We start from the raw sequence: 23,764 nt of genomic DNA on the forward strand, positions 1-23,764 counted from the left end.
CTACTATGCACTGAGTTATTGTATGATACCTCTCCAAAAGGAAGAAGGTCAGTCCAAATGTCCTGTTGGTAATTAATAAAACATCTTAAATGTTGTTCTAATACGCTGCATACTCTCTCTGTCGATCCGCCAGTCTGGGGATGATTTCCTGACGACAACCTCTGGGTGGAGCCTAATAGGTTTAAAAATGCCCGCCAAAATTTGGATGTGAACCGAACACCCCTATCTGGGATAATCCATTGGGGGGCTCCATGAAGGCGATAAATGTGTATTAGAAACATCTTTGCCAATGCCTTGGCAGTTGGGATCTTTTGGCATGGAATAAAGTGAACTTGTTTGGAAAAAAGATCAGTTACAACCCAAATGACAGTATTCCCAGCACTTACGGGAAGCTCCACTATAAAGTCCACAGAGATCTCTTTCCAGGGTACAGAAGGGTCTGCTGCTGTTTGTAAAAGTCCAGGATATTTTCCTTGTCTTCTCTTTGCAGCATCACAGGTGGAGCAGCTCACAACATCGTTTTCAATGTCCTTTTTGAGGGACAGCCACCAAAATTGTCTTTTGATGAGGTGCAGGGTTTTTACAAACCCAAAGTGTCCCGCTATTTTGGAGTCATGGCAGCGTTTCATGAGGTCCATTCTCTGGCTTGCAGGGACATAAAGTTTGTTTTCTACCCAAGCCAGTCCATCTTTGAGTAAACAAGTGTTTTTGTTAGCCTGAAGCCAGTCGTCCTTAAGTAGTGCCTCCTTAAATATTGACGTCATTGTGTCTTCAGTCAGGGATGGTTTTTTTTTTTTCTCTTGTGCCCGGGTGATTACTTTGGCTGCTAGTTGGGTCGGTTGGATCATCGGTTTTATAACCTCAATCTTTTTGCTGTTGTATTGGGGTTTTCTGGACAGTGCATCTGCTAAGCTTTTTCTCCCAGGAAAATATTTGAGAGTGAAATTAAAAGGTTTAAAGTATTGAGCCCACCTTGCTTGTTTTTCGGAGAGTTTCCGTGGATTTTTCAGGGCTTCCAGATTTTTGTGATCAGTCCATACTTCAAAGGGGATTTGGTTTCCTTCCAGGAAATGTCTCCATGTGAGCATTGCCCACCGCCCATCGTTTGCAAAAGCTGAAATGAATTGGCGATGAAATTTGCCGTTTGCAAAAGCTGGAATGAATTGGCGATAAAAGTTCGCAAACCCCAGGAAGCTTTGCAGTTCTTTGTGGGTGTGCGGTGGGTCCCAGTCCAGTACAGCTTTTACTTTCTGTGGGTCCATCTCTATTCCCTCATGTGATATTCTATACCCCAAATAGTAAATTTTTCTTGGTAGAATTTGCATTTAGAGAGTTTTGCATATAGTTTACCATCTAAGAGTTTTGTGAGGATTGCATGGAGTAGCTTGATGTGTTCTTCCATCATTTCCGTGTGGAGTAAAATATCATCAAGATACACTAGAACCCCTTTATATAAAAATTCATGAAGGGTTTCATTGATCAATTGCATAAACATGGCATACGCTCCTTGCAGTCCAAAAGGGAGCACTTTAAATTGGTAGCATCCCAATAATGTGTTAAAAGCTGTCTTCCACTCATCCCCTTCCTTTATTCTGATGTGGTAATATGCCTCTCATAGGTCTAACTTTGAAAAAAAAATCCTTTTGAGAGGTGGGCTAACATGTCCTTCATGAGGGGGAGTGGATACATATTCTTTATGCAAATTGCATTCAATTTTTTGTAATTAATGTACAAGCATACTGAGCCATCTTTCTTTTCGCGGAATAACACTGGGGCAGCTATTTTTGGTCAGGCGGGTTCAATGAAACCCCTTTTTAAGTTTTTATCGATAAATGCTCTGAGTTCTTTCAGTTCTCTGGGAGACATGCAATACATTGGTGGTTTTGGGAGTTTAGCCCCTGGTAGGATTTCGATAGCGCAGTCTGTGGCTCGATGGGGTGGGAGTTCATCACAATCTTCCTCACTAAATGCTTGGGCCAGATCCTGGTACTCCTTGGGGATGTTAATGGGTTCAGCCGACTTTCCGGTCATGGCTGATTCTCTGTTCTCTGTTCCTTTCTTTCTTTATTTTTTATTTTATTTATTTATTTGATTTGTCAATTGTTTACACGATAATAAGTACAAGTGTATACATAGTTGTGAATATATGAAATGGGTACATATAAGAAAAATAATAGAATAAGAGAAACAATAGGACAGGGACGGTAGGCACGTTGGTGCGCTTATGCAAGCCCCCTACAGACCTCTTAGGAAAGGGGTGAGGTCAATAGTAGACAGTCTAAGGTTAAAGTTTTTGGGGTTTGGGGAAGAGACTACAGAGTCGGGTAGAGTATTCCAGACATTGACCACTCTATTGCTGAAGTCGTATTTCCTGCAATCAAGTTTGGTGCGGTTTACTTTGAGTTTGTATCTGTTGTGTGCTCTTGTGTTGTTGTGGTTAAAGCTGAAGTATTCATTGACAGGTAGGACATTGCAATGTATGATTTTATATACCATGCTTAAGTCTGACCGAAGACGGCGTAATTCAAGGTTTTCTAGTTTTAGAATTTCGAGTCTGGTGGCATAAGGTATTCTACAACGAGTAGAAGAGTGGAGAACTCTTCTTGTGAAATACTTCTGGACTTTCTCAATTGTGTTAATATCACATACGTAATAAGGATTCCAGACTGATGAACTGTATTCGAGTATTGGTCTAGCAAATGTTTTGTATGCTCTGGTTAGTAGTGAGATATTACCAGAGAAAAAGCAACGTAGGATTAGGTTAACAACTCTTAATGCCTTTTTGGCTATGTAGTTGCAGTGGGCTCTAGCACTTAGATCATTAGAGGTGAGTATTCCCAGGTCCTTTACAGAGCTTGGGTCATCAACAAGATCTTGACTATTCAGCTTGTATTTTATTTTCTGATTTTTTTTACCAATATGTAAGACAGAGCATTTATTTGTTGAGATTTGAAGTTGCCATATGTTAGACCATTCAGATACATAGTCTAGGTCTTTTTGTAGGGTAGTAGTATTGTCTGTGGTATTGAACAGCTTTACATCATCAGCGAAGAGAACGCCATTGCTCTTGATATGATCACAAAGGTCGTTTATGTAGATTATGAAGAGAGTTGGTCCTAGAACACTGCCTTGGGGAACACCACTATTGACAGGTACTGGGTTTGATAGGGCGTTCCCGATTTTGACCATTTGTTGTCTGTTTGACAGGAATGCTTCTATCCAGTTATTCAGTTGTCCAGAGATACCATAAGATTTTATTTTTTAGGAGTAGTTTGTCGTGTACCACTGAATCAAAGGCTTTACAGAAGTCTATGTAGATTGCGTCTATTGCTTTGCCCTGGTCGAGTTGTGTAGTCCATATGTTTTTGCAGTGTAAGAGTTGCAGATTACAGGATAGTTTTTTTCTGAAACCAAATTGTTTATTGGAGAGTAGGTTGTTTGTCTCTAAATGGAGGATGATGGATTGGTTAATAATTGATTCCATGACTTTACAGGTGACGCAGCATAAGGAGATTGGTCTGTAATTTTCAATTAGGCGTGGGTCTCCCTTTTTGAAGATAGGGATGACTGTGGCTTGTAACCATAGGTTAGGCAAGGAGCTGGTCCTGAAAGATTTTTCAAAGATTATGCTTAGAGGTTTGGCTATGGCAGTGGATAGCTTTCTTAAGAAGTAGGCACATATTCCATCCGGTCCAATAGATAGAGATGGTTTTAGATTGCGTAGTGCTTTTTCAACGTTGTCTACTGTAAAATCGATATGTATTAGATCATTGTTGTTATCTGTGGTACGGCTAGGAAACATTGGGCATGATCCATTACTGTTTACAAACACTGAGCCGAAGAATGTGTTAAAGATGTTGGCTTTAATGGTGTCGTCGCTGCAGTCTTTACCATCAGGTCCTATCAAGGGAGGGATGGACCTTGAGTCTTTTAGTTTGTTGTTTACAAAATTGTAAAAAGCACGGGTGGAATTGGTGCTTAGAAGGTTTTCCTCTTGTTTAATGTGATAATTGGTGCATTCGGTCTTTATCTGGTGGCATAAATTTTTGTATCGGTTTTTGAAATTAGCAACGTGACCAGATTTGTTTTTCCGCCAGAGTGATCTCTTCTTGGATTGAAGTTTCCTTATTGATATGGGTAATCTGCTTTTTTGTTTTGTTTTTGGAGTTGTTGTTGGAACATATAGTTTGATGACTCTTTTGACTTCAAGTAAAAAATGTTGTAATGGTCTTCAACAGTATTGCATCCAGTGAATAGAGATTGCCAATCGAGGGATGAGAGATCGTTATCTATAAGATCATAGTTGCCTTTTTGAAGTTCCAATTAGGGATGACATCATTGTGGTGATTTTTTGTGTGGACGTATGTTGAGGCAAAAGTCAATCATATTGTGGTCACTACTGGAAAAGGGTTCTTTGGTTTGTATTCCGTAAATTAAATTCAAACTATTGCAGAAGATGAGATCGAGGCAGTTGTTTAGTCTAGTGTTGTTGGTTACTAGTTGTTCAAGACCTAGATTTGTAATAGCATTGTAGAAGGTTGTGTGTATGATTTCAGTTGTACAATTATTTAGGGTCCAGTCGATATGAGGTAGATTGAAATCTCCAAGAAAGATAAAAGGGTATGGGCAGGATGTAGCCCATGTTAGTAGTGTATTTAGCTTGTTTACATGTTCGATGTCATAATCAGGTGCTCTGTAACATAGTAAGAATCGAATTGTGATATTTAAGGATAGTTCACAGATGATGGTTTCAGGAAGGGCAAGCTCCTGGGTAACTTGGATATTTTTTAGATGTAAGGATTTTTTATAGAATATAGCAACATCCTTTCCTCTGAGCTATTTGCAAATATTATGTCTCTCTGGAACTGTACGGTTCCTGTCCTCCAATTTATTTTTGGATTCCATTTCTGCAGCCATGTGAGACCTAGAACTAGCGGCTCTTCCACTCCTGGGGCTAAAATGAATGTGAACACCTCCCTATGGTTCCCTAGTCTTATTTTCAATGGTTCTGTGGTAAACCTGGCTGGCTCCCGCCCCCCCTCCCCGCTATAGTTTCATCCAATTGGCAGAAAGCGATGGGATTTTCCATTTCTTTCAGTTGGATCCCCAATTTCTCTGCAAGGGAGGGATTTATTAGGCATCGGGTGCATCCCGAATCCAGCAACGCTGCAACTTCCTCCCCCTTCCCTCGGCTGGGGATAAACAGTCTCAGGGGTAGGGTGATTGGTTCAATTGGATTGCTTACCAGCGGGTCGTCTTCCAGATTGCTTTCGGACTGGCTCAGGTCCCCTCGGAGCGTTGGGGGTTCTTCCTCTGGGTTGGGGGATATCGGAATCCCATATCTACTCGGCCCCTCAGGCCAGTCTCCTTTCCTCGAGGGCTGGATGTTCCGGGTTTCCACCCTGCTGGGTGGTCTAGCTTTCTGGCAGGGGTCTTTGAATGGCATTCTGCTGTGCGGTGTCCCTCCTTTCCACACTTAAAGCAACCAGATGTTCTTGGAGTCATGATGGATTGGGGTTTGAAGACTTCCCCTTTCCCCAAGGATGGGGATCTTTTCCAAGATTTGCCACTGTGGTACCGGTTTCAAGTCATGTCTTTCTCCGCCTCCTCTGCCATCATGTACCATTCGTGCAAAAGGTTTGGGGCCCCACAGGCCAGGCAGGCAGCGTATAGATCATCATTTAGTCCAGTGATCCCCAACCTTTTTGACGCCGCGGCCCGGTACCGGCATCAGCTGGGCGCCGCGGCCCGGCACCGGCATCAACTGGGCGCCGCCATCTTTTTGAAGGCGAAAAAGTGCTTCCGGTGAGCTTTCTACCGGAAAAGCTCACCGGAAGCACTTTTTACCAAAAAAGATGGCGGTGCCCATGCAACCAGCGGCCCGGTAAGACTTGTTCCGCGGACCGGTATCGGTCCGCGGACCGGTGGTTGGGGACCCCTGATTTAGTCCATCTTTGAACCAACAGACTAGGATATCCTCTGGCCAGTCTACCCGGCTGGCCAGGTCACAAAATTCCTCGGTGTATTCTGCTACTGGGCGACGGCCTTGTTTTATGACTCTAATGTGGTTGCGGGCCTTTCTATCGGCGAGGAGGTCCTCGAAGCGGTGGCGTAAGGCCGTCATGAAACAATCAAGGTTCCTTAATTCCTAGGGCATTGACGTTGTGGAGCGTCACCATCCATCTGGCTGCTGCCCCTTCAAGGGCCAGGGTGACGATTCGTACTCAGGACCCCTGGGTTGGGAAATCCCGCCCATATTCTTGCATGTAGGTGAGTACTTGCACCAGGAAAAATCCCAGTTTCTGTTTGTCTCCATCAAATTTTACCCCCAAGGATGGGATCTTCCTCTGCAGTTGTATTTCTCTGGGTTGGCCAGGGTTAATCTCCTGATCCGGGGCGTTTAGTGGTCGGGTACCTGGTATGGCTTCTGGTTCTTCAGCTTGTCCCTCTGCCTGCTCAATCTCCACTGGATCCTGGGTGGCGGCTCAGGTTCTCTCATTCTCTGGTTCCCTCGTTCTCCTGTGTTGTTGTCCTGGTGCATCCCTCATGCTGAGGTTCTCCAGGGCTTCCCTCATGAGGCAATTTATGTACCATCTCATTCGGTCGTCGGCCGGTGGCTCCTTGTCCCATTCTTTCTGATTTGATAGGGCCTCCAGCTCCAATTTCCACCCAGGTTTACAATTGACCTGGGTGAGGGTTACTCCTCTGGTTCTTCCGTCCCAGCTGTCCCTTTTTCCTACACCTATAGAGTACCGGGGCTTTGTGGAGTTTTCGTAGGCAGCTTTGCTATCTTGAATGGGGTGCACCGAGTCAGTATCTGGCTGGGTAACTGTCAATGTTTCTCCCCAGCATTCGGCTTCCCCTTCGTCCTTGCTGTACTCAGCCATTTTCCTTTCTTGCAGGGTCCCCTCGGTAGAATGAAGGTTTTTTTTTTTTAATTTCCTCTCCTCTATTGGTGATACTGCTTTATGTCAGGCTACAGAATTTTTCCCATTCACTAGAATGAACTTCTGAAAACATATCAAAACGTATCAAAAAGGAATCCTTTATTGAGATGAGACAATTCATGTAGGAGTTCAAAGCAGCGTCTGAGGTCTCTCAGGCATACAGGGATACATAAGGGAGTTTAGAACCCCTCACACTCGATGTGTATTTAGAGAAACAAAAGCCAGTATGTTAATTCCTCCCCACCCCTTTTGTGAGGAATGATCTTTTTCAGTTTCCCAGGACATACCTAATTTTCCCCCACCCCCTTTTTAGAACGAACTTTTCCAGAGATTCCCAGAACACATCTCACTGTGGAATTTTTATGATCTTCTCATCTCCTGGCAGTGCCTCTCAGAGGTGATAGTTCTGGCCATCTGGCTTTTCTCCCTCCATTGTATCATGTGTGGGTTATACAAATTCGATATAAGATTAAATATATTCAGGTTACATCAAGAAAGGATTTCTTTATCAGCCTCCTCCCCCCCATTTCTTCTTCCACTGGAAAAATGAGAACGTTCTTTGCAGGTTTTCAATTTAAATTTCAGTTCTTTTACAGATTGTATATTCTGAAAAAGAAACTCTCTGCTGTTTTTTATAAACAGCTTTGCAAAAAGATCAAGAGGCATCTGTGAAATAATTAGAAAGAGAAAAGATTCTCAGGTCAAGGGACAGTCTGTGAGCTCTAATAACTGCCTTTGAGCATTTTGGGGAAGAGAGAATGGTGTGCAGAAGAGGGAGGTTGGTTGAGCTCCAAAGAGGCCTCAGTTGTTGGAATAAAATGTCCTTTGGACAGTTTTTGTTTATATTCTGTTGAGCCAATGTTGCTTCCCTCTAGTTATTCCGTTACAAACTTCCTTTTCCAATTTGCAGTTTTTCTTCATGGCTATTATAAGACAAAGAATTTCTTTTGAGTCTCTCCACTTTCATAACTTCTATCTGTAAAGATTTCTGAAAGTATTTTAATATAATGTAAACCTTGGAGCACTTCAGAACTTACTAACTTCAACCTGGTGCATGGATGATGGTATTTCGCATGGACTTTTTTAAAGGGGGGGCAGAGAGGTCAGTTTCCCCCAAATGCTTTGAAAGGATAAATCACTGTCTAGGTCAGGGATCCCCAACCCCTGGTCACTAAATGAAGAGGTGTAAATCAAAGACTACCTGCATAGAATTGGATATGAAAGGATGGATGGCCTCTCCTAGAGATTTCATGTAGATGTTAAATCACGTTGCTTACTGAGGGAAATCCGGGCAGTTCCAGCTGCAAGAATGCAGAGGGAAAAATAATATCTCCTATCAATATCTTCATATATTAACAACTATGTATACACTTGTACTTATTATCTTGTAAACAATTGACAAATCAAATAAATAAATAAAAATAAAAATAAATCTAGATGAGGTTGGAAGCAATGTGGGTGGGCACATCAAGGTTTTGTCCTATATTTCATTTATCAATGGGATGAAGCTGGCAATTGTTTAAGGCTGCACACACAAACAAGACTTTTATCACTGTCTAATCTTGTGAAGGTGAGTAGGGGAAAGCATCACTCTTCAAGCTTCCCTCAGTTGCAAATATAGTTTTGGGGAGTTATGCTGCCCCACCCCAAGAGAAAGAACTGGCTGGAATACTCTTCACTGATCCTCAAGGGAGGTGCGCTTTGTCCCTGCCTGATGACGCATTGTGTTCTCCCCACGGATGCTTTGCTTGGCTGCAAAAGAAGCCCGTCTCAGTTGGAGTGACAATGAGGGTAATCCCTACTTTATGTCGCTAGATGGCGATCTACAAAGAAGCAACACTCGCTCCTGGAAAGCAGAGAATAAGAGTACAGCAGCTGCATCGCTAATATTGACATTACACCGGAAGGGAGAGAGGCCGAGCTGGGAACGAATTCAAACGATAGAGTATTAGATTGCTAGAGAGGATGTGGAGGAGGATGACAGGGGGAGTTCCTCTTCCGGCTCAGCCACGGGAGGGTGATGGCGTTGGCGGAGCCTCTTGTGCTGCTTGGAGGGTCGAAGCGGCTCCTGGGAGGTGAGTGGAGGGCAGGTCGGTGGAGAAGCCGGGAGCAAGTCGGGCCCTTTGGGTTCCTCCACGGCACTCCAAGCAGCGAAGGGGCAGGAGTGAAACATGCGGGCTGCTGCTGCTGCTGAGTCTTTCTCTCCCCAAACGTTTTTATCCTTTTGCTGCACGATTTAAAACTGCAGCCCGAGATTTTTCTGATTTTATACTTGTTGACATTCATTTTTCCTCATTCCTGTACATGACAAAGTGAATACAGAATTTTAGAAAATGTAATTGTCTTAAATTTTTTTAAAAAACGCTGAAAAACCGTATTGGCATAAATATTCAGATCTTTCACTCAGCAATTACAGCCTCGTGTCTTTTTGGGTATGAGGGGATAAGCTTTTTGCACCTGGATCAGGGGATTTTCTGCCGATCTTCCTTGCAAATCCTCTCAAGATCTGTCAGGTTGGCTGCGACCATAGGTGGAGAGCCATTTTCGGATTCCTGCAGAGATATTCAATAAGGTTCAGGTCAGAGCTCTGGCTGGGCCCCTCTAGGACATTCACAGAGTTGTCCATAAGCCACTGCTATGCTGTCTTGGCTGTCCTGAGAACTGCGGAACAGGTTTTCATTGAGGATATCCCTGTGCTTTGCGCCATTCAGCTTTCCCTCAACTCTGACCAATCTCCCAGTCCCTGCAGCTGAGAAACACACCCACAGCGTGATGCTGCCACCACCATGCTTTGCTGTTGGGATGACATTGGGCAGGGGATGAGCAATGCCTGGGTTTCTCCACACATAACATTTAGAAGTGACAGGTTAATTTCATCAGACCGGAGAATCTTGTTCCTCACAGAGTTCTTCAGGTGCTTTTTTGCAAACTCCAAGCAGGCTTCCATGCGTTGTGCACTGAGGAGAGGCTTCTGTGTAGTCACTCTGCCATAATGCTCAGAAGGGTGGAGGGCTGCAATGATGGTTGTCCTTCTGGAACTCTGTCCCATCTCCACACAGGATCTCTGAGGCTCAGTCAGAGTGACCATCTTAGGCCCTTCTACCTCAATTGCTCAGTTTGACCGGGCGACCAGCTCTTGGAAAAGTCCTGGTTGTGCCAAACATTTTCCATTTGAAAATTATGGAGGCCACTTGTCCCTTAGGAAACTTCAGTGCAGCAGAAATTTTACTGGAGCCTTCCCCAGACCTGTGCTTGCAATAATGCTGTCTCTGAACTCTGCAGGCAGTTCCTTTAACCGCACAGCTACTGTTCTGCTACAGTATGCATTGTCAGCTATGAGGCCTTCTGTGGAGAGGGGTGTGCCTTTACAAATGATGCTCAATCAAGTTAATTTACCACAGGTAGACTCCAATCAAGGTGTGGAACCATGTCATCAACAATCAAGGGAAATAGGAGGCACCTGAACTAAATTTCAAGTGCTATTGCAAAGGGTCTGGATATTTATGCCAATGTGATATTTCAGTTTTTTTTCTTTTTACTAAATTTACAGACTATGTAGATTAAGGAGGGGGAAAATGAAGTTAAACAACTGTAGAATCAAGCTGCAGCATAACAAAATTGACAACTGTAAAGAGGGCCTGAATACTTTCTGAATGCACTGTATTGAGAAAGATAAAACATTTCAGGTTAAGTGAAAGGTTAAGGCTTGGGATGTCTTGCCCAAAATGCCTGCAGAGCATTTTGAGGAAGGGAGACTGATGTGCACAAGAGGCAGGTTGGTTGAGCTCCAAAGAGGCTTCAGTTGTTGGAATAAAATGCCCTGTGGAGAGTTTTTAATTTATATTCTATTGACCCAGTCCTGCTTCCTCTAGTTACTCCATTACCATCTTCCCTTTCCAATTTTCAGGTTTTCTCAAAATTCTGTCTATTTAAGGCACAGAATTTCTCTGTGTCTTTCCACCTTCGCTTTCACAGCATTCCCTTTCTGTAAAGCCAACAAGCATGGTATGTAAGTTGGCATTGTCGAATGACATCATGCTTAACAATTGGGCTGCTTACTAACACAGATGCTAGTCCCAATTGCAGTCAGTCAGTGAGCACTACTTCAATTCCGATGTCACCAGAGTGGTTGTGAAAAATATATTCTGCCCTTACTTGGAGCTGAGGACTTCCATGGGCAAAACTGTACATGAAATCTTGCAGAGGGTTTAGGTATCATTTCATCAGGTAAAAACTCACAATCTCTACAATGAGCTTAGAAGTTTCAACTGTAACCAATTTGGGATAATTTTCAGGCTAAAACACATGCATTTTCCACATACATACAAATAGGCAATGTATATCTGTATTTCTCTTTGTATGCACATCTGTACAATGTATCCCCAGCATTTCCAGATATAGTTCATGATAAGCCTTTGCACTGCTAAGAATTTGTGAATCACCAAAGTGAAAAGGGGAATTTCATGAGGGAATGCATATTTCAACCTGGACAAAAATGTGTCAAATGAATCATAACTAATGTAAGAGGTTATTCCTTATTGTGGCATGTTTGCTTATTCTTGTAATGTATACTTTTTTCCTCTTTTTCACATCTTCAGCAACTATTTTATAAAGAATTAAAGTTACATGTTTCTTTGAATCTTACAGACAAAGAGGATGGCAATAAGAGCACTCTGGAAAATTGAGAATAACAAGCAACACTGGAAAAGAAAGCAAAGCCAGCAAGAAATCAAAATATTTTCCATTTCCTTCAGAAAACCACAAAATTGTTCTCCTTTCCCAGCAGTTGAGAGACAAGGAGAGAAAATTAAGAGCTCCAGTAAATATAAATTTCACCTCAAGAATATCACCAGCCTTGTAACACATCAGAAGACTCACACAGGACAGAAACCATATGAGTGTCTAGAGTGTGGGAAAGGGTTCAGTAAGAATTCCAGCCCCATGACACATCACAGGACTCACACAGGAGAGAAGCTATATGAATGTCCAAAGTGTGGGCAAAGTTTCAGTCAGAAATCCGGCTTGGTGACACACCGCAGGACTCATATCCTAGAGAAGCCATATGAATGTCCTGAGTGTGGGAAAAGTTTCAGTCATAATTCCAGTCTAGTAACACACCAGAGGAGTCACACGGGAGAAAAACCGTATGAATGTCCAGAGTGTGGGAAAAGTTTCAGTCATAATTCCAGTCTAGTAACACATCAGAGGATTCACACGGGAGAAAAACCGTATGAATGTTCGGAGTGTGGGAAAAGTTTCAATCATAATTCCAGTCTAGTAACACACCAGAGGACTCACACGGGAGAAAAACCGTATGAATGTCCAGAGTGTGGGAAATGTTTCAGTAAAAATTCCAGCCGGGTGTCACACCAGAGAGTTCACACAGGAGAAAAACCGTATCAGTGCCCAGAGTGTGGGAAAAGTTTCAGTCAAAATTCCACCCTGTTGACACACCAGAGGACTCATTCCCAGGATAAATTGTATGAATGTCCAGAGTGTGAGAAATGTTTCAGTCAGATTTCCAACCTTGTGGTACACCAGAGGACTCACACGGGAGAAAAACCATATGAATGTCCAGAGTGTGGGAAAAGTTTCAGTGAGAATTCCACCCTAGTTATACACCAGAGGACTCATTCCCAGGACAAACCATATGAGTGTCCAGAGTGTGGGAAAAGTTTCAGGCATAATTCTACCCTGGTGACACACCAGAGGACTCACACAGGAGAGAAACCGTATGTGTGTCCAGATTGTGGGAAAAGTTTCAGTCAGAATTGCGGCCTCATGACACACCAGAGGACTCACACAGGAGAGAAACCATATGAGTGTCCAGAGTGTGGGAAAAGTTTCAGTCAAATTTCCAGTCTGATAACACACAAGAGGACTCACACAGGAGAAAAACCGTATGAGTGTCCAGAGTGTGGGAAAAGATTCAATAAGGATTCCAACCTGGTGACACACCAGAGGACTCACACAGGAGAGAAACCATATGTGTGTCCAGATTGTGGGAAAAGTTTCAGTCATAATTCCACCCTTGTGATACACCAGAGAACTCACAGGAGAGAAACTGAATGAGTGTCCAGAGTGTGGGAAAAGTTTCAGTAAGAATTGCATCCTCGTGACACACCAGAGGACACACAGGAGAGAAACCATATGAGTGTCTAGAATGTGGGAAAAGTTTCAATAAGGATTTGCACCTGGTGACACACCAAAGGACTCATAGCCTTGGTAAAGGCTAACTACCTGTTTCTGGTGATCAGCCAAACTATCTGGATATTTCCTTTTGCAGAAGTGTGGAATTCTTCAAAAAGGCTTTTGGGTGGTGGTTTTTTAATATTATGGAATTCCCACAATTGGAATTTCTATCTTCTGTCTTGGTGTCCTCCAGATTTTGAGTGCCAGAATTTCCCAACCACCATACACGTAGTCCTTGAGATACAAGTGCAACGGGGCCTATCAATGACGCTTTTTTGTTGCAATCACCGTTAAACGGGACTACTTTGCTTAAGTACCCCCACCCCTTCTCTCCCTGATAAAGCTATTTAATGAATATGTGAGTTATTTCGCAGAACACTGGTTACCTCAGGATTGGAGGCAAAGGCCCAGATTTGCATTCCCAAGGCCTCCTGTACCTCAACCCTTTGATCGCCCAGTCCTTTCCCTTTTTCACAGGCTCCACACAGTCTTCTCTCTCCCCCACTCCGAGGTCCCCACAGGGTTTTTCCCATTCCCACTAGGTCCCTGAAATCCTTAGACATGACTCCCATTCAAGCAGGCCTCACAGCCTCCTCTTCCTTACCTTTTGAAGATCACTGAACCTCATTTTGGGGAAGGAGGGCAGACATGCATTCCTGGGCCGCATGACTGTTGTGGAAGCAGCCGTCATATTCATTGTGCCTGGAATTCATTATGGTGACAACAGCACTATAACATTGATGTATTTGTTGCATCTCCCTTGTTGGTGGTGATTTGAGAAAAAACTCTACACTGGAAAATGTTTTATTTTTAAAAATGTATTGTGTAAGAACTCTCAATAGCTTTTGACAAGAATAAAAAGGGTATTGTTATTGTTGCTATGAAAATTAGGGCAAGGCAAGATGTTCAGAGTTGCTTCATACTATGATATCTGCACTCAAGTTTAATAATAAAATTATATGGCAAAGGGTTGAAGGTGTGTCTAGGTTATCGAAGAGAAGGATTGGGGGGGACATGACAACTTTCTTCCAGTAATTGTCAGTCACAAAGAGGGAATTGACTTATTCTCTATGGCACCAAAGAACAGGACAAGAAGTAAGGAGAAATTTTCTGAGAGCAATTAATCAATGGAGTAGCTTGCCTCCTGGGCTTGTAGGTGCTCTGTTACTGGAGGTTTTCAACAATAGACCGGACAATCATTTGACCTTGAGCAGGGTCAAGACCTCCAATGTCCCTTCCAACCCTTTGGTGCTGTGATTCTGTGAGAGGCAGCTTAGAAAATATCTACAGGTAGTCCTCAACTTACAACAGTTCATTTGACCTTTATGAATTAATGATGTTCTCAAACTGTTATGAAAACCGCTCCAGTCATTGGAAAACAGATGAGTCATTCAGAGATGCAATGATGTACAGAAAGGCAATTTCACAAATATCTGATAATTTGAATAGAGTAAGAAATGACTGAGGACACTGTTTTTGTTGTGGTGTGCCGAAAGTTGTAACCCGCCCCCCCATGCATGCACATACAACACCCCCGCCCCGCCCCCTTACCTGCACTGCGCATGTACGCACCTCCCAGCTGATTTTCAGCATGTTTGAGGCTGTTTTTGCCCTCCTGGAGGCTGAGAGAAACCTCTGCAGCCTTGGGAGGCCGAAAAACAGGCTTTCTGGTAATACCAGAAGTGCCTGTTTTCAGCCTCCAGAAGGCTTCTGCAGCCCGGGGGAGGCCATTTTTGCCCTCCCCGGAGGCTCAAGGGAAGCCTCTGGAGACTTGGGTGGCTGAAAAAGGGCCCATTTCGGCACTTCCGGTGTTTCCGAAAGGCCAGGTTTTCGTCCTCCCGAGGCTCTAGAGGTTTCTCTTGAGCCCCCAGGAGGGCGAAAATGGCCTCCAACAGGCCGAAAATCAGCTAGGAGGCACATGCATGCACAGTGCAGGTAACTTTGACTGGGGCTCATGTGCCCGCATAAATGCCTCTGCATGCCACCTGTGGCATGTGTTCCATAGGTTCACTATCACGGACCTAGGTGGTCCAATCCCTTGCACAAGCAGGATATCCTATAGCGGGTGTGGACAACCTGCGGCTCTTTCACCCTTCTGCTGCGGCTCCCTGTGGCCCTGTCGCGGCAGAAAGATGAAAGAGCTGTTGCCCTGTCGTGGTGGGGTCAATGGACGGAGCCTTAGTGCAGGAGCGAAGAGCCCCTGCATTTGCCTTTGCGCTGCAACAGGATCCTGCCTGGTATATTTGCTGTTGCCGGCAGCAAAGAGAGCTAGGAGAGAATGGCGGGGGTCCTCCCTAGTCGGCTGGGCCAAGAGAAAGAAGGGGGCAGCATGGGGAAGTGCTTCCCTCCCCTGGCTAAGCGCCAAGCACAAAAGCCCAGCAGGGAGGGGGCTGGCTCGGCAGAAGCGCCCCCATTGGCTAGCCAGAGACCAAAGTGGCCTGGCCTGGCTTTCACAGCGGGACACTCTTTGGCACCTCCCAGATGTGAGCTACAGCCTTTGAAATGTGCCACACCTTTGAGGAAATGGGGCAGCGATGGCTGGGGACATGGAGGAGGGCAACAGAGGCAATAGGGCTGCCGAGCACCAGAGAGTCAAAAGCCGTGCTCCGACACCGCCCCAACATGCATTTCCAGTGGGCGCTCCTCTGTTCCGAAGAGGGATTGAGTAGGGGGAAGGGAGCAGGTAGTGGGGCTTCTAGGAGAAGCCCGTCTGGCTTTCCTTTCGGTGTGGGGTGGGGGGATGACCCAATACCCCTTCTATGGCCTGGTTGCTGCTCTCGCCTTGCGCAGCACAGTGAAAGCATTTGTCCTGTACTTTGCCTGCCAAAAAAAGAGAAGGGAGAAAGAGACAGAGAAAGAGATGACAGAGAAGAGAAATGAGGGAGAGAGAGAGATCAAAGGGAGGGAGGGAGAGGGAGAAAGACGGCAGAGAGGGAGAGACCTGTTTCCCATAGAAAACACCAGGAGCCACAAAATTTGAGTAGGCATGACTGGAGTGTGTGTGTCATGTGACTGGGTGGGAGTGAGTGACGTCGAGTTGGCCATGTCCACTCAGATTTTGTGGCTCCGGGTGTTTTATTTTCTGTGGGAAACGGGTCCAAATAGTTCTTTGAATATTTAAGGTTGCAGACCCCCGGTGTAGGAGATACCAGGCTGAGGCCGAGGGAGGGATGAAACATGCCATCGGTCATGAGTCTATTCATGCCAGTGGTGGTATTCAGCCTGTTCGCAACAGATCGGGCGAACCGGTAGCAAGAATTTGGCGTGGGTCGCTGAACCGGTAGTAAGTTCTGGCAGGCCACGCCCCCCCACCCAGTCACCCTCCCGCCCGATGCTCGCTCACCCCGCCCACCTGCCTGACATTAGCCTAATGTCTTTTTTTTTTTCCCTCCCAATAATCAGCTGTAGATAAGATCAGCTGTGCTGGGATTCCCCTTGCTGAGGCCCAGGAAGGCAAAAAATGGAGGGAGGAGCTCAGCACCTGTTAGTGTTTGGGGATTAACCCCTAGCAGAGTATTGCAGCAGTAGTCAAGCCAGGCAACCAAACGAGAGTGGAAGGGCCCCAGAGTATACACACACTGAACACAAACACTGTTTGTAGTTTAAATAGTTTTTAATCCATTTAGAGTTTAAAACATTGTCATTCAGTCCAATAGTCATTCACTATATTTCCATCCAGTAAGACTCACTATTACAGTCCAAGTTAAGAGTCCTTACAATATCTTTATCAGCTGATAAAGATATCTTCTCCTCCTCCGGTGCCTCTCTCCAGAGGAACAAACGCTGGATATTCAGCAAGAAGTTCAAACAGTAGAACAGTAGAATTACGCAGTAAATCAGCAAACAGTAGCAGACAGGAATATTTCAGTCACAGGCACAGTTACAGTCACAGTAAGACACAGTTAGTCGCAGTAAGACACAGTTAGTCGCAGTAAGCTTTCCAGCTTCTAATGCTTCCTTATATTGTAACTTCTAACCGCACCCTTAATCGGCTAATTGCCTGCAGCATTGTGCTTAAAGTGATAAGCACTTAAACCATGATATCTAAGTTTTATATATTTATTCACCCAAACCATATTTGGTATCAATGTTATACCTAACATACTCCCCTTTTGGGTGAAATAAATATATAATACCTTACAATCTAATCCCATATTTTCACAACTCTCCTGGTGCTTACTGGCACCTTGGGCTTTAGTAAAATTATCAGCTAAATTGTCCTCCGACATACAGTACTCTAGCTGAATCATCTTACTTCTTACAGATTGTCTCACGTTTAGGTATCTTAGATCTGTATGCTTGCTCCTTGTTTTTACTCCAATATTTGTGGCCATTTGAATTGCTGCCTGATTATCTTCATGTATAATTATAGGATAATCTACAGTTATACCTATATCAATTAACATTTGTTTATACATTATTAATTCTGTACATAACAGTGATAAACAGGAGAATTCTGCCTCCATAGTAGACAAACTTATATGCTGTTGTCTTATTGACTTCCAGCCTATTAATGTCTTACCCAGCATTATGGCTGTTCCTGAAGTCGACTTTCTAGTGTCTCTTTCTGATGCAAAGCTAGCATCTGCATAAGCACTCAGAATTAAATCACCCTTTGGTTCTAAATACAATGAATAATTCATTGTCTTTTTAAGATATCTTAATATCCTCTTAGCTGCAATCCAGTGTCTTTCACACGGTGCAGAATTGAATCTAGCCAACTGATTCACGCAGTACGATATATCTGGTCTAGACCAATTACTAATATAAGTCAAACTACCAATTAAAGATTGATAAATCACCTTATCAAACTCCGGGCTTTGTTCATCAGTGTTGCTAAACTCCTGACTCATTGGAGTCTTAGCCGGCTTACAAAGCTCCATCTTGTAATCTTTTAGCAATTTGCTTATCTTATCTTCCTGAGATATCTTAAAACCTTTCTGTGTTTTCTTTATATTCAAACCGAGATACTTCTTTATCTCCCCTAATTGCTTGATCTTTATTCTCTTTCCTAATGATGCTATTATTTTATTTGCTTCATCATTAGTTTCAGTAATCAATGCAATGTCATCTGTGAATAGTAATAATAATGATACTTTCCCATTTGTCTCCCTCTTAAACAGACATGGATCGGCTAAACCAGCTTTAAATCCTATATTGTTTAGTTCCTTTACAATATACTGGTTCCATTCATAGCCTGATTGTTTAAGACCATAGAGGCTTTTCTTTAACAACCAACAATCATTATTATCCTTATTTTCACTTTTAATACCAACAGGTTTTTTCATATAAATAGTATGTTTTAATGGGCGTGCAAGTAAGCAGTTTCCACATCTAGATGGTTAACTATATAGTTTTTACTAGCTGCCCACACTAAAGCTGCCCTCAAGGTTGCTGCCTTAAGACTAGGTGCAAACACCTCATCGTAGTCATTGGCATTCTGCCTAAAACCTTGGGCTACTAACCTTGCCTTATGGATTAAATTACCATCTTTATCTATTTTTACCTTAAATATCCATTTGCAGCCAATGGATTTCTTTCCTACAGGTAATTTGGCATTTTCATACACTTTCATATCTCTTAATGAATTCAGTTCCTTATTCATTGCTGCATACCATCTTTCTTTTTCCTTAGTAGGATACTTTTTAATTTCTTCTACAGAATTAGGAACTTGATTAATCTGGCACACTGTGTTAGCCTGGTACCTATCAGGCGGTCTAGATACGTGTAGTTCTTCTGGGAATTACAGGGCTTACAGGAGGACTTTGTTGAACTATTACCTGTTCATCTTCCTCATCCTGTTCAGCTATTGAATCTGTTTCTTCCTTTATGGGCACTATTTCATCCTGTATTTGTCTCTTTACTTTATTTTTAAAGTTACAGGGATAACTAATGGGATTTCTATAGGATTCAATAATTACATCTTTATTGGCATCCTGTTCTAATTTCTCCCATCCTTCATGTTCTAGAAATTGGGCACTAGCACTACATAACACTTTAGATGTGCCTTTCTCCCAAAATCTATATGCCCTATGGTTTGCCTGATAACCAACGAAGAAAAATCTTTTAGCTCTATGTTGCCCTTTTTTCTGAGTTGTGCAGGAATATGCACCCATGCTGGTGCACCAAATGTGTGCAGGTAACTTAGGTCAGGTTTCCTGCCATGCCACCTGGTGAATGGTATTTCACCTGTTGTTGTATTAACAACGTTGTTCAATATGTTATTAGCACACATTGTAGCCTCCCCCACAAAGAATCAGGTAACCCAGAATCATTTAACATTGTTCTAACCATTGCCTGTAGTGTTTGGCCTCTTCTTTCAATAAAAGCATTATGTTCTGGCCTGTATGGAGCAGACTTCTTATGCTCTATTCCAGCTATCTTAAGTCTGTTCTGGAATTTGTTATTAATAAATTCCGTACCATTATCTGTCACCAGGGTTATCAGTTGTCGTTTAGACTTTCTTTCAGCAAACCTAAGCCAATTGAAAAAATGTTGATATGTTTCAGTTTTGCTTTTCATTAAATAGCAAAACCCATATCTGAATAATGGTCCATAATGCTCAGTATATATCTAGCACCCCCATACTGGGTTTCTTTGGACCTATGATGTCTGCAAATACCACTTCTAAAGGTTCTTTTGTTTTGAAACCATTTAGCCTATTTGCAGGCAATACTTTGCTCTTATCTTCACAGCAAACATTACAACGCAAATATTTATCACAAGGTTTTAACCTTATTCCTTCAGATAACTCAACTGTACGTTTTAGCATTTTAAAATTTACATGCCCCAAAACGCCTATGCAATAAATGGATACATTCATTATGAGGCTTTATATTATGAAATACAGTTTGTGCCTCCCTTTTCTTACTATTATCTAAGACATATAATGTTCCATTTAAAGCTGCAGTTACCCTTTTGTTATCTTTTTCAATTATGCAATTATTATCTTTAAAAGTAATTACATAACCTAATTTATCTAATACCCTTACTGAAAGCAAATTAAACTTTAGTTGCGGTACATACAACATTTTTATATCCTGGTTTATGCACGGACAATGTGCAAAACCTTGACCTTCGCGTTAAGATTCCAGCCGTTGCAAGTGATATATGTTGAGAACTTGTAGACATTTTTATAAATTTTGTCTTATCTCTTGTGATGCAGTGGGATGCGCCACTGTCAACCACCCATATATCATTCTTCACATCAGAGTTGCTAAACGTGGCTAGTTCAAATGCTTTCTTTGGCTTTTTACATTCTGGCTTTTTCTCTTTTTGCAGAATCTTGCCAAATGTCCTCTGCCTCCACAATTAAAACACTTTTTAATTGTGTATGCTGTTGAAGATAAATTCTCTTCTTCCAGGTGCTTTAATTTGCTTTGCTGGTTTCTTTCAAGCTTTGAAGATAATTTCTCTTCTTTCTTATCTTCTCTCAACTCGTCACGCTCACGCCTTCTTCTGGCTTCTTCTAATAGCCTGCCTGTAATCTCGGTTAATGAGAGGCTATCTTTTGGCAATACCTCTAACGAAGTCACATAGTCATCATAGCTTTGATCTAATGAAGATAATATGATGTAGACTTGTTGCAGTTCATTAAATATAAGCTCTTTTTCTTGCAATTCTTGAAAAATGCTCTTCATACAGTTTAAATGAACTAACATATCTCCATTCCTCTGAAGATGCGTTCGAAAAAGCTTCCGTGTAAGATTTATATGTGCTCCTACACTGTCCCGAACATAAATCTTCCTGAGGTTCTCCCAGCAGTTGCAGCATTTTCTTCTCCACGAATATGGACAAGCTGCTGATCACAGAGAGTCAGTCCTATGATGCATAAAGCCTGCTCATTCTTCAGTTTAAAGTCTTGTAACTTTTCGTTATCATCATCATCAGCAGGATCCCAGCTACTCACATCTGGTGGGTTTGCTATAATGTCCCACAAACCTTCTCTGCGTAGAAGTAAACTACATTTCATTGACCATGAAACATAGTTTGTTCCATCCAGCCTGGATATCATGGACAGTTGTGACAAATTTACTTGTGCCATTGCTCTTCAGATATTTTGACTATTTTAAACTAATTAAAACAGTTTGTTTTTACAGTAATGTGCAACTCACACCAACTCTCTCTGCTATATCCTGGTTAGTTAGACTATGCTGCTGGGCCATAACCAATGTTAGTGTTTGGGGATTAACCCTAGCAGAGTATTGCAGCAGTAGTCAAGCCAGGCAACCAAGCGAGAGTGGAAGGGCCCCAGAGTATACACACACTGAACACAAACACTGTTTGTAGTTTAAATAGTTTTTAATCCATTTAGAGTTTAAAACATTGTCATTCAGTCCAATAGTCATTCACTATATTTCCATCCAGTAAGACTCACTATTACAGTCCAAGTTAAGAGTCCTTACAATATCTTTATCAGCTGATAAAGATATCTTCTCCTCCTCCGGTGCCTCTCTCCAGAGGAACAAACGCTGGATATTCAGCAAGAAGTTCAAACAGTAGAACAGTAGAATTACGCAGTAAATCAGCAAACAGTAGCAGACAGGAATATTTCAGTCACAGGCACAGTTACAGTCACAGTAAGACACAGTTAGTCGCAGTAAGACACAGTTAGTCGCAGTAAGCTTTCCAGCTTCTAATGCTTCCTTATATTGTAACTTCTAACCGCACCCTTAATCGGCTAATTGCCTGCAGCATTGTGCTTAAAGTGATAAGCACTTAAACCATGATATCTAAGTTTTATATATTTATTCACCCAAACCATATTTGGTATCAATGTTATACCTAACAGCACCCCCTCCATTTTTTGCCTTCCAGAGCGCCAGAGGAGCCTTGGGGGAGCAAAAACGCCCCCCAGAGACTTCCCTGAGGCTAGGAAGCTCCCAAAACGGAGCTTGGAGGGGTGCTGCATGCCCCTCCCATGCTCTATTCCTTTTCCTGAGCCCCAGAGGAGCCTTGGGGGAGCAAACCCCCCCCCCAAGGCGTCTCTGAGGCTAGGAAGCTCCCAAAAACGGGTGAGGGCTGCAAAAAAAAGGCCATACCCACCCAGTCACATGGCCACGCCCACCAAGCTGTGCCCAAAGAACCAGTAGTAAAAGTTTTTGAATGCCACCACTGCTTCATGCCCACAAGAGATCCCACTTCCAGCCCACCTTGAATTTCTTTTGATTCTTATCTACTTCCAAATTGCTTTAATCTTTATACCCATTTGAACAATCTGGATCTTCTGATTTCCCTGGTGCTTGACAGGGCACTTTTCCCCCCAGCCCCCATTCTTTGCCCCTCTGTTCTTTGCAGTCCTCCTGTCGCCTTCCCTGCCCCACAATCTTTCCTCAGTGCTGGTGGGATGGTAAGGCTCAGCTGGGCTGGAGGAATATGGGGAGACACGCAACTGGGACACTGGCTGGGCTGGCTGATGCCGCTGCTCTTGCCACATCCATGGCCTGCTCGCTGCTTCACAATGGGAGTGAAAGCATCCCCTCCTCTTCCTCCTGGAGTCCATTACGACACGGAGCATCAGCTGCAGCCGGCCCAGTCAGTGTCTCGGGGCGGAGAAAAGTCCCGCGTCTCCCCAAGCGGCCAAGGTGCGCGCAGCACCAAGGGCGAGGAAAAGAGGCAAGTAGAGGGGCGCTTCACTCCTACCCTGGAATACAGAGCAAGTATCCATCTGCCCCCATCGCCCTTCTCAAGCGAGGAATGATTGCAAGGGGAGGGTGAGGGGCGGGGCCAGCCAGTGGTGGAATCATCTGACGGAGCCATAGGAGGGCCCAAGGAGCCTCATGCGGCTCTGGAGCTGCAGGTTTTCAACCCCCAAGTTAAGTAATAATTTATTAGATCATGTTGCCACAACTGGGGAAAATCTGAATCTGAATTCCTGTGTTTTTCCCACACCCACACTAAAACTCACACTCTGCTCTGTCCAGTGACACATACATCACAGGGCCAATCAATCTCCAGCCTCAGCTGCTGCCAAACTTCAGACAGTCTAGGTGACAGCAGCATGACCATCTCATGTGAAGTTATGTTGTTTCGACTATACACTCTTGCTACTCTCCCTTTCCCACAGTTCACCCATCCTCTACTATAGCAGCCCTGTAAAGTTTCATTAAAGGTGATTCAAGGGCTGACAAAAACCTAAATATCAAGCATAGCTGCACTTAGTAACAATTGAATAGAGAGCACACCATAAAGCATCTCACTTAGGAGCCAGAGGTTTATTAGAATTTAAAGTATAGCAAACAAAGCCTTTCCTGTAGGCTGGGTGTCGGCAACCCACGGCTCTAGAGCATTTAAATTTCAGTTCTTTTACGGATTGTATAATCTATTCTGAAAAAGAAGCTCTCCGCTGTTTTTACGAACAGCTTTGCAAAGAGATCAAGAGGCTTCTGTGAAATAATTAGAAAGAGAAAAGATTCTCAGGTCAAAGGACAGTCTGTGAGCTCTAATAACTGCCTTTGAGCATTTTGGGGAAGAGAGATTGGTGTGCAGAAGAGGGAGATTGGTTGAGCTCCAGAGAGGCTTCAGTTGTTGGAATAAAATGTCCTTTGGACAGTTTTTGTTTACATTCTTTTGAGCCAATGCTGCTTCCCTCTAGTTATTCCGTTACAAACTTCCTTTTCCAATTT

General features: G+C 43.3%; 1 protein-coding gene across 2 annotated transcripts in view; it reads left to right on the top strand.

Annotated features, from left to right (window-relative positions):
• Positions 1–14,106, top strand: part of LOC148131688 (uncharacterized) — a 221,946-nt gene extending 207,840 nt beyond the window's left edge. Inside the window, exons 1-2 of one of the 2 annotated variants that reach the window (XM_087953166.1) lie at positions 8,791–9,022; positions 11,595–14,106. In XM_087953166.1, coding sequence (XP_087809292.1) covers positions 11,604–13,019 — 1,416 coding nt within the window. In that variant the 5' untranslated portion in view covers positions 8,791–9,022; positions 11,595–11,603 and the 3' untranslated portion in view covers positions 13,020–14,106. Of the gene's footprint in view, positions 1–8,790; positions 9,023–11,594 lie in introns of those variants that run through there. The other variant, XM_087953165.1, reaches the window with a different exon arrangement.
• Positions 14,107–23,764: the final 9,658 nt, after the last annotated feature.

The sequence above is a fragment of the Notechis scutatus genome, chromosome 2 (genome assembly GCF_049901735.1).
Source record: "Notechis scutatus isolate UNSWTSFEM ecotype Mainland chromosome 2, rNotScu1.2, whole genome shotgun sequence".
NCBI lineage: Eukaryota > Metazoa > Chordata > Lepidosauria > Squamata > Elapidae > Notechis > Notechis scutatus.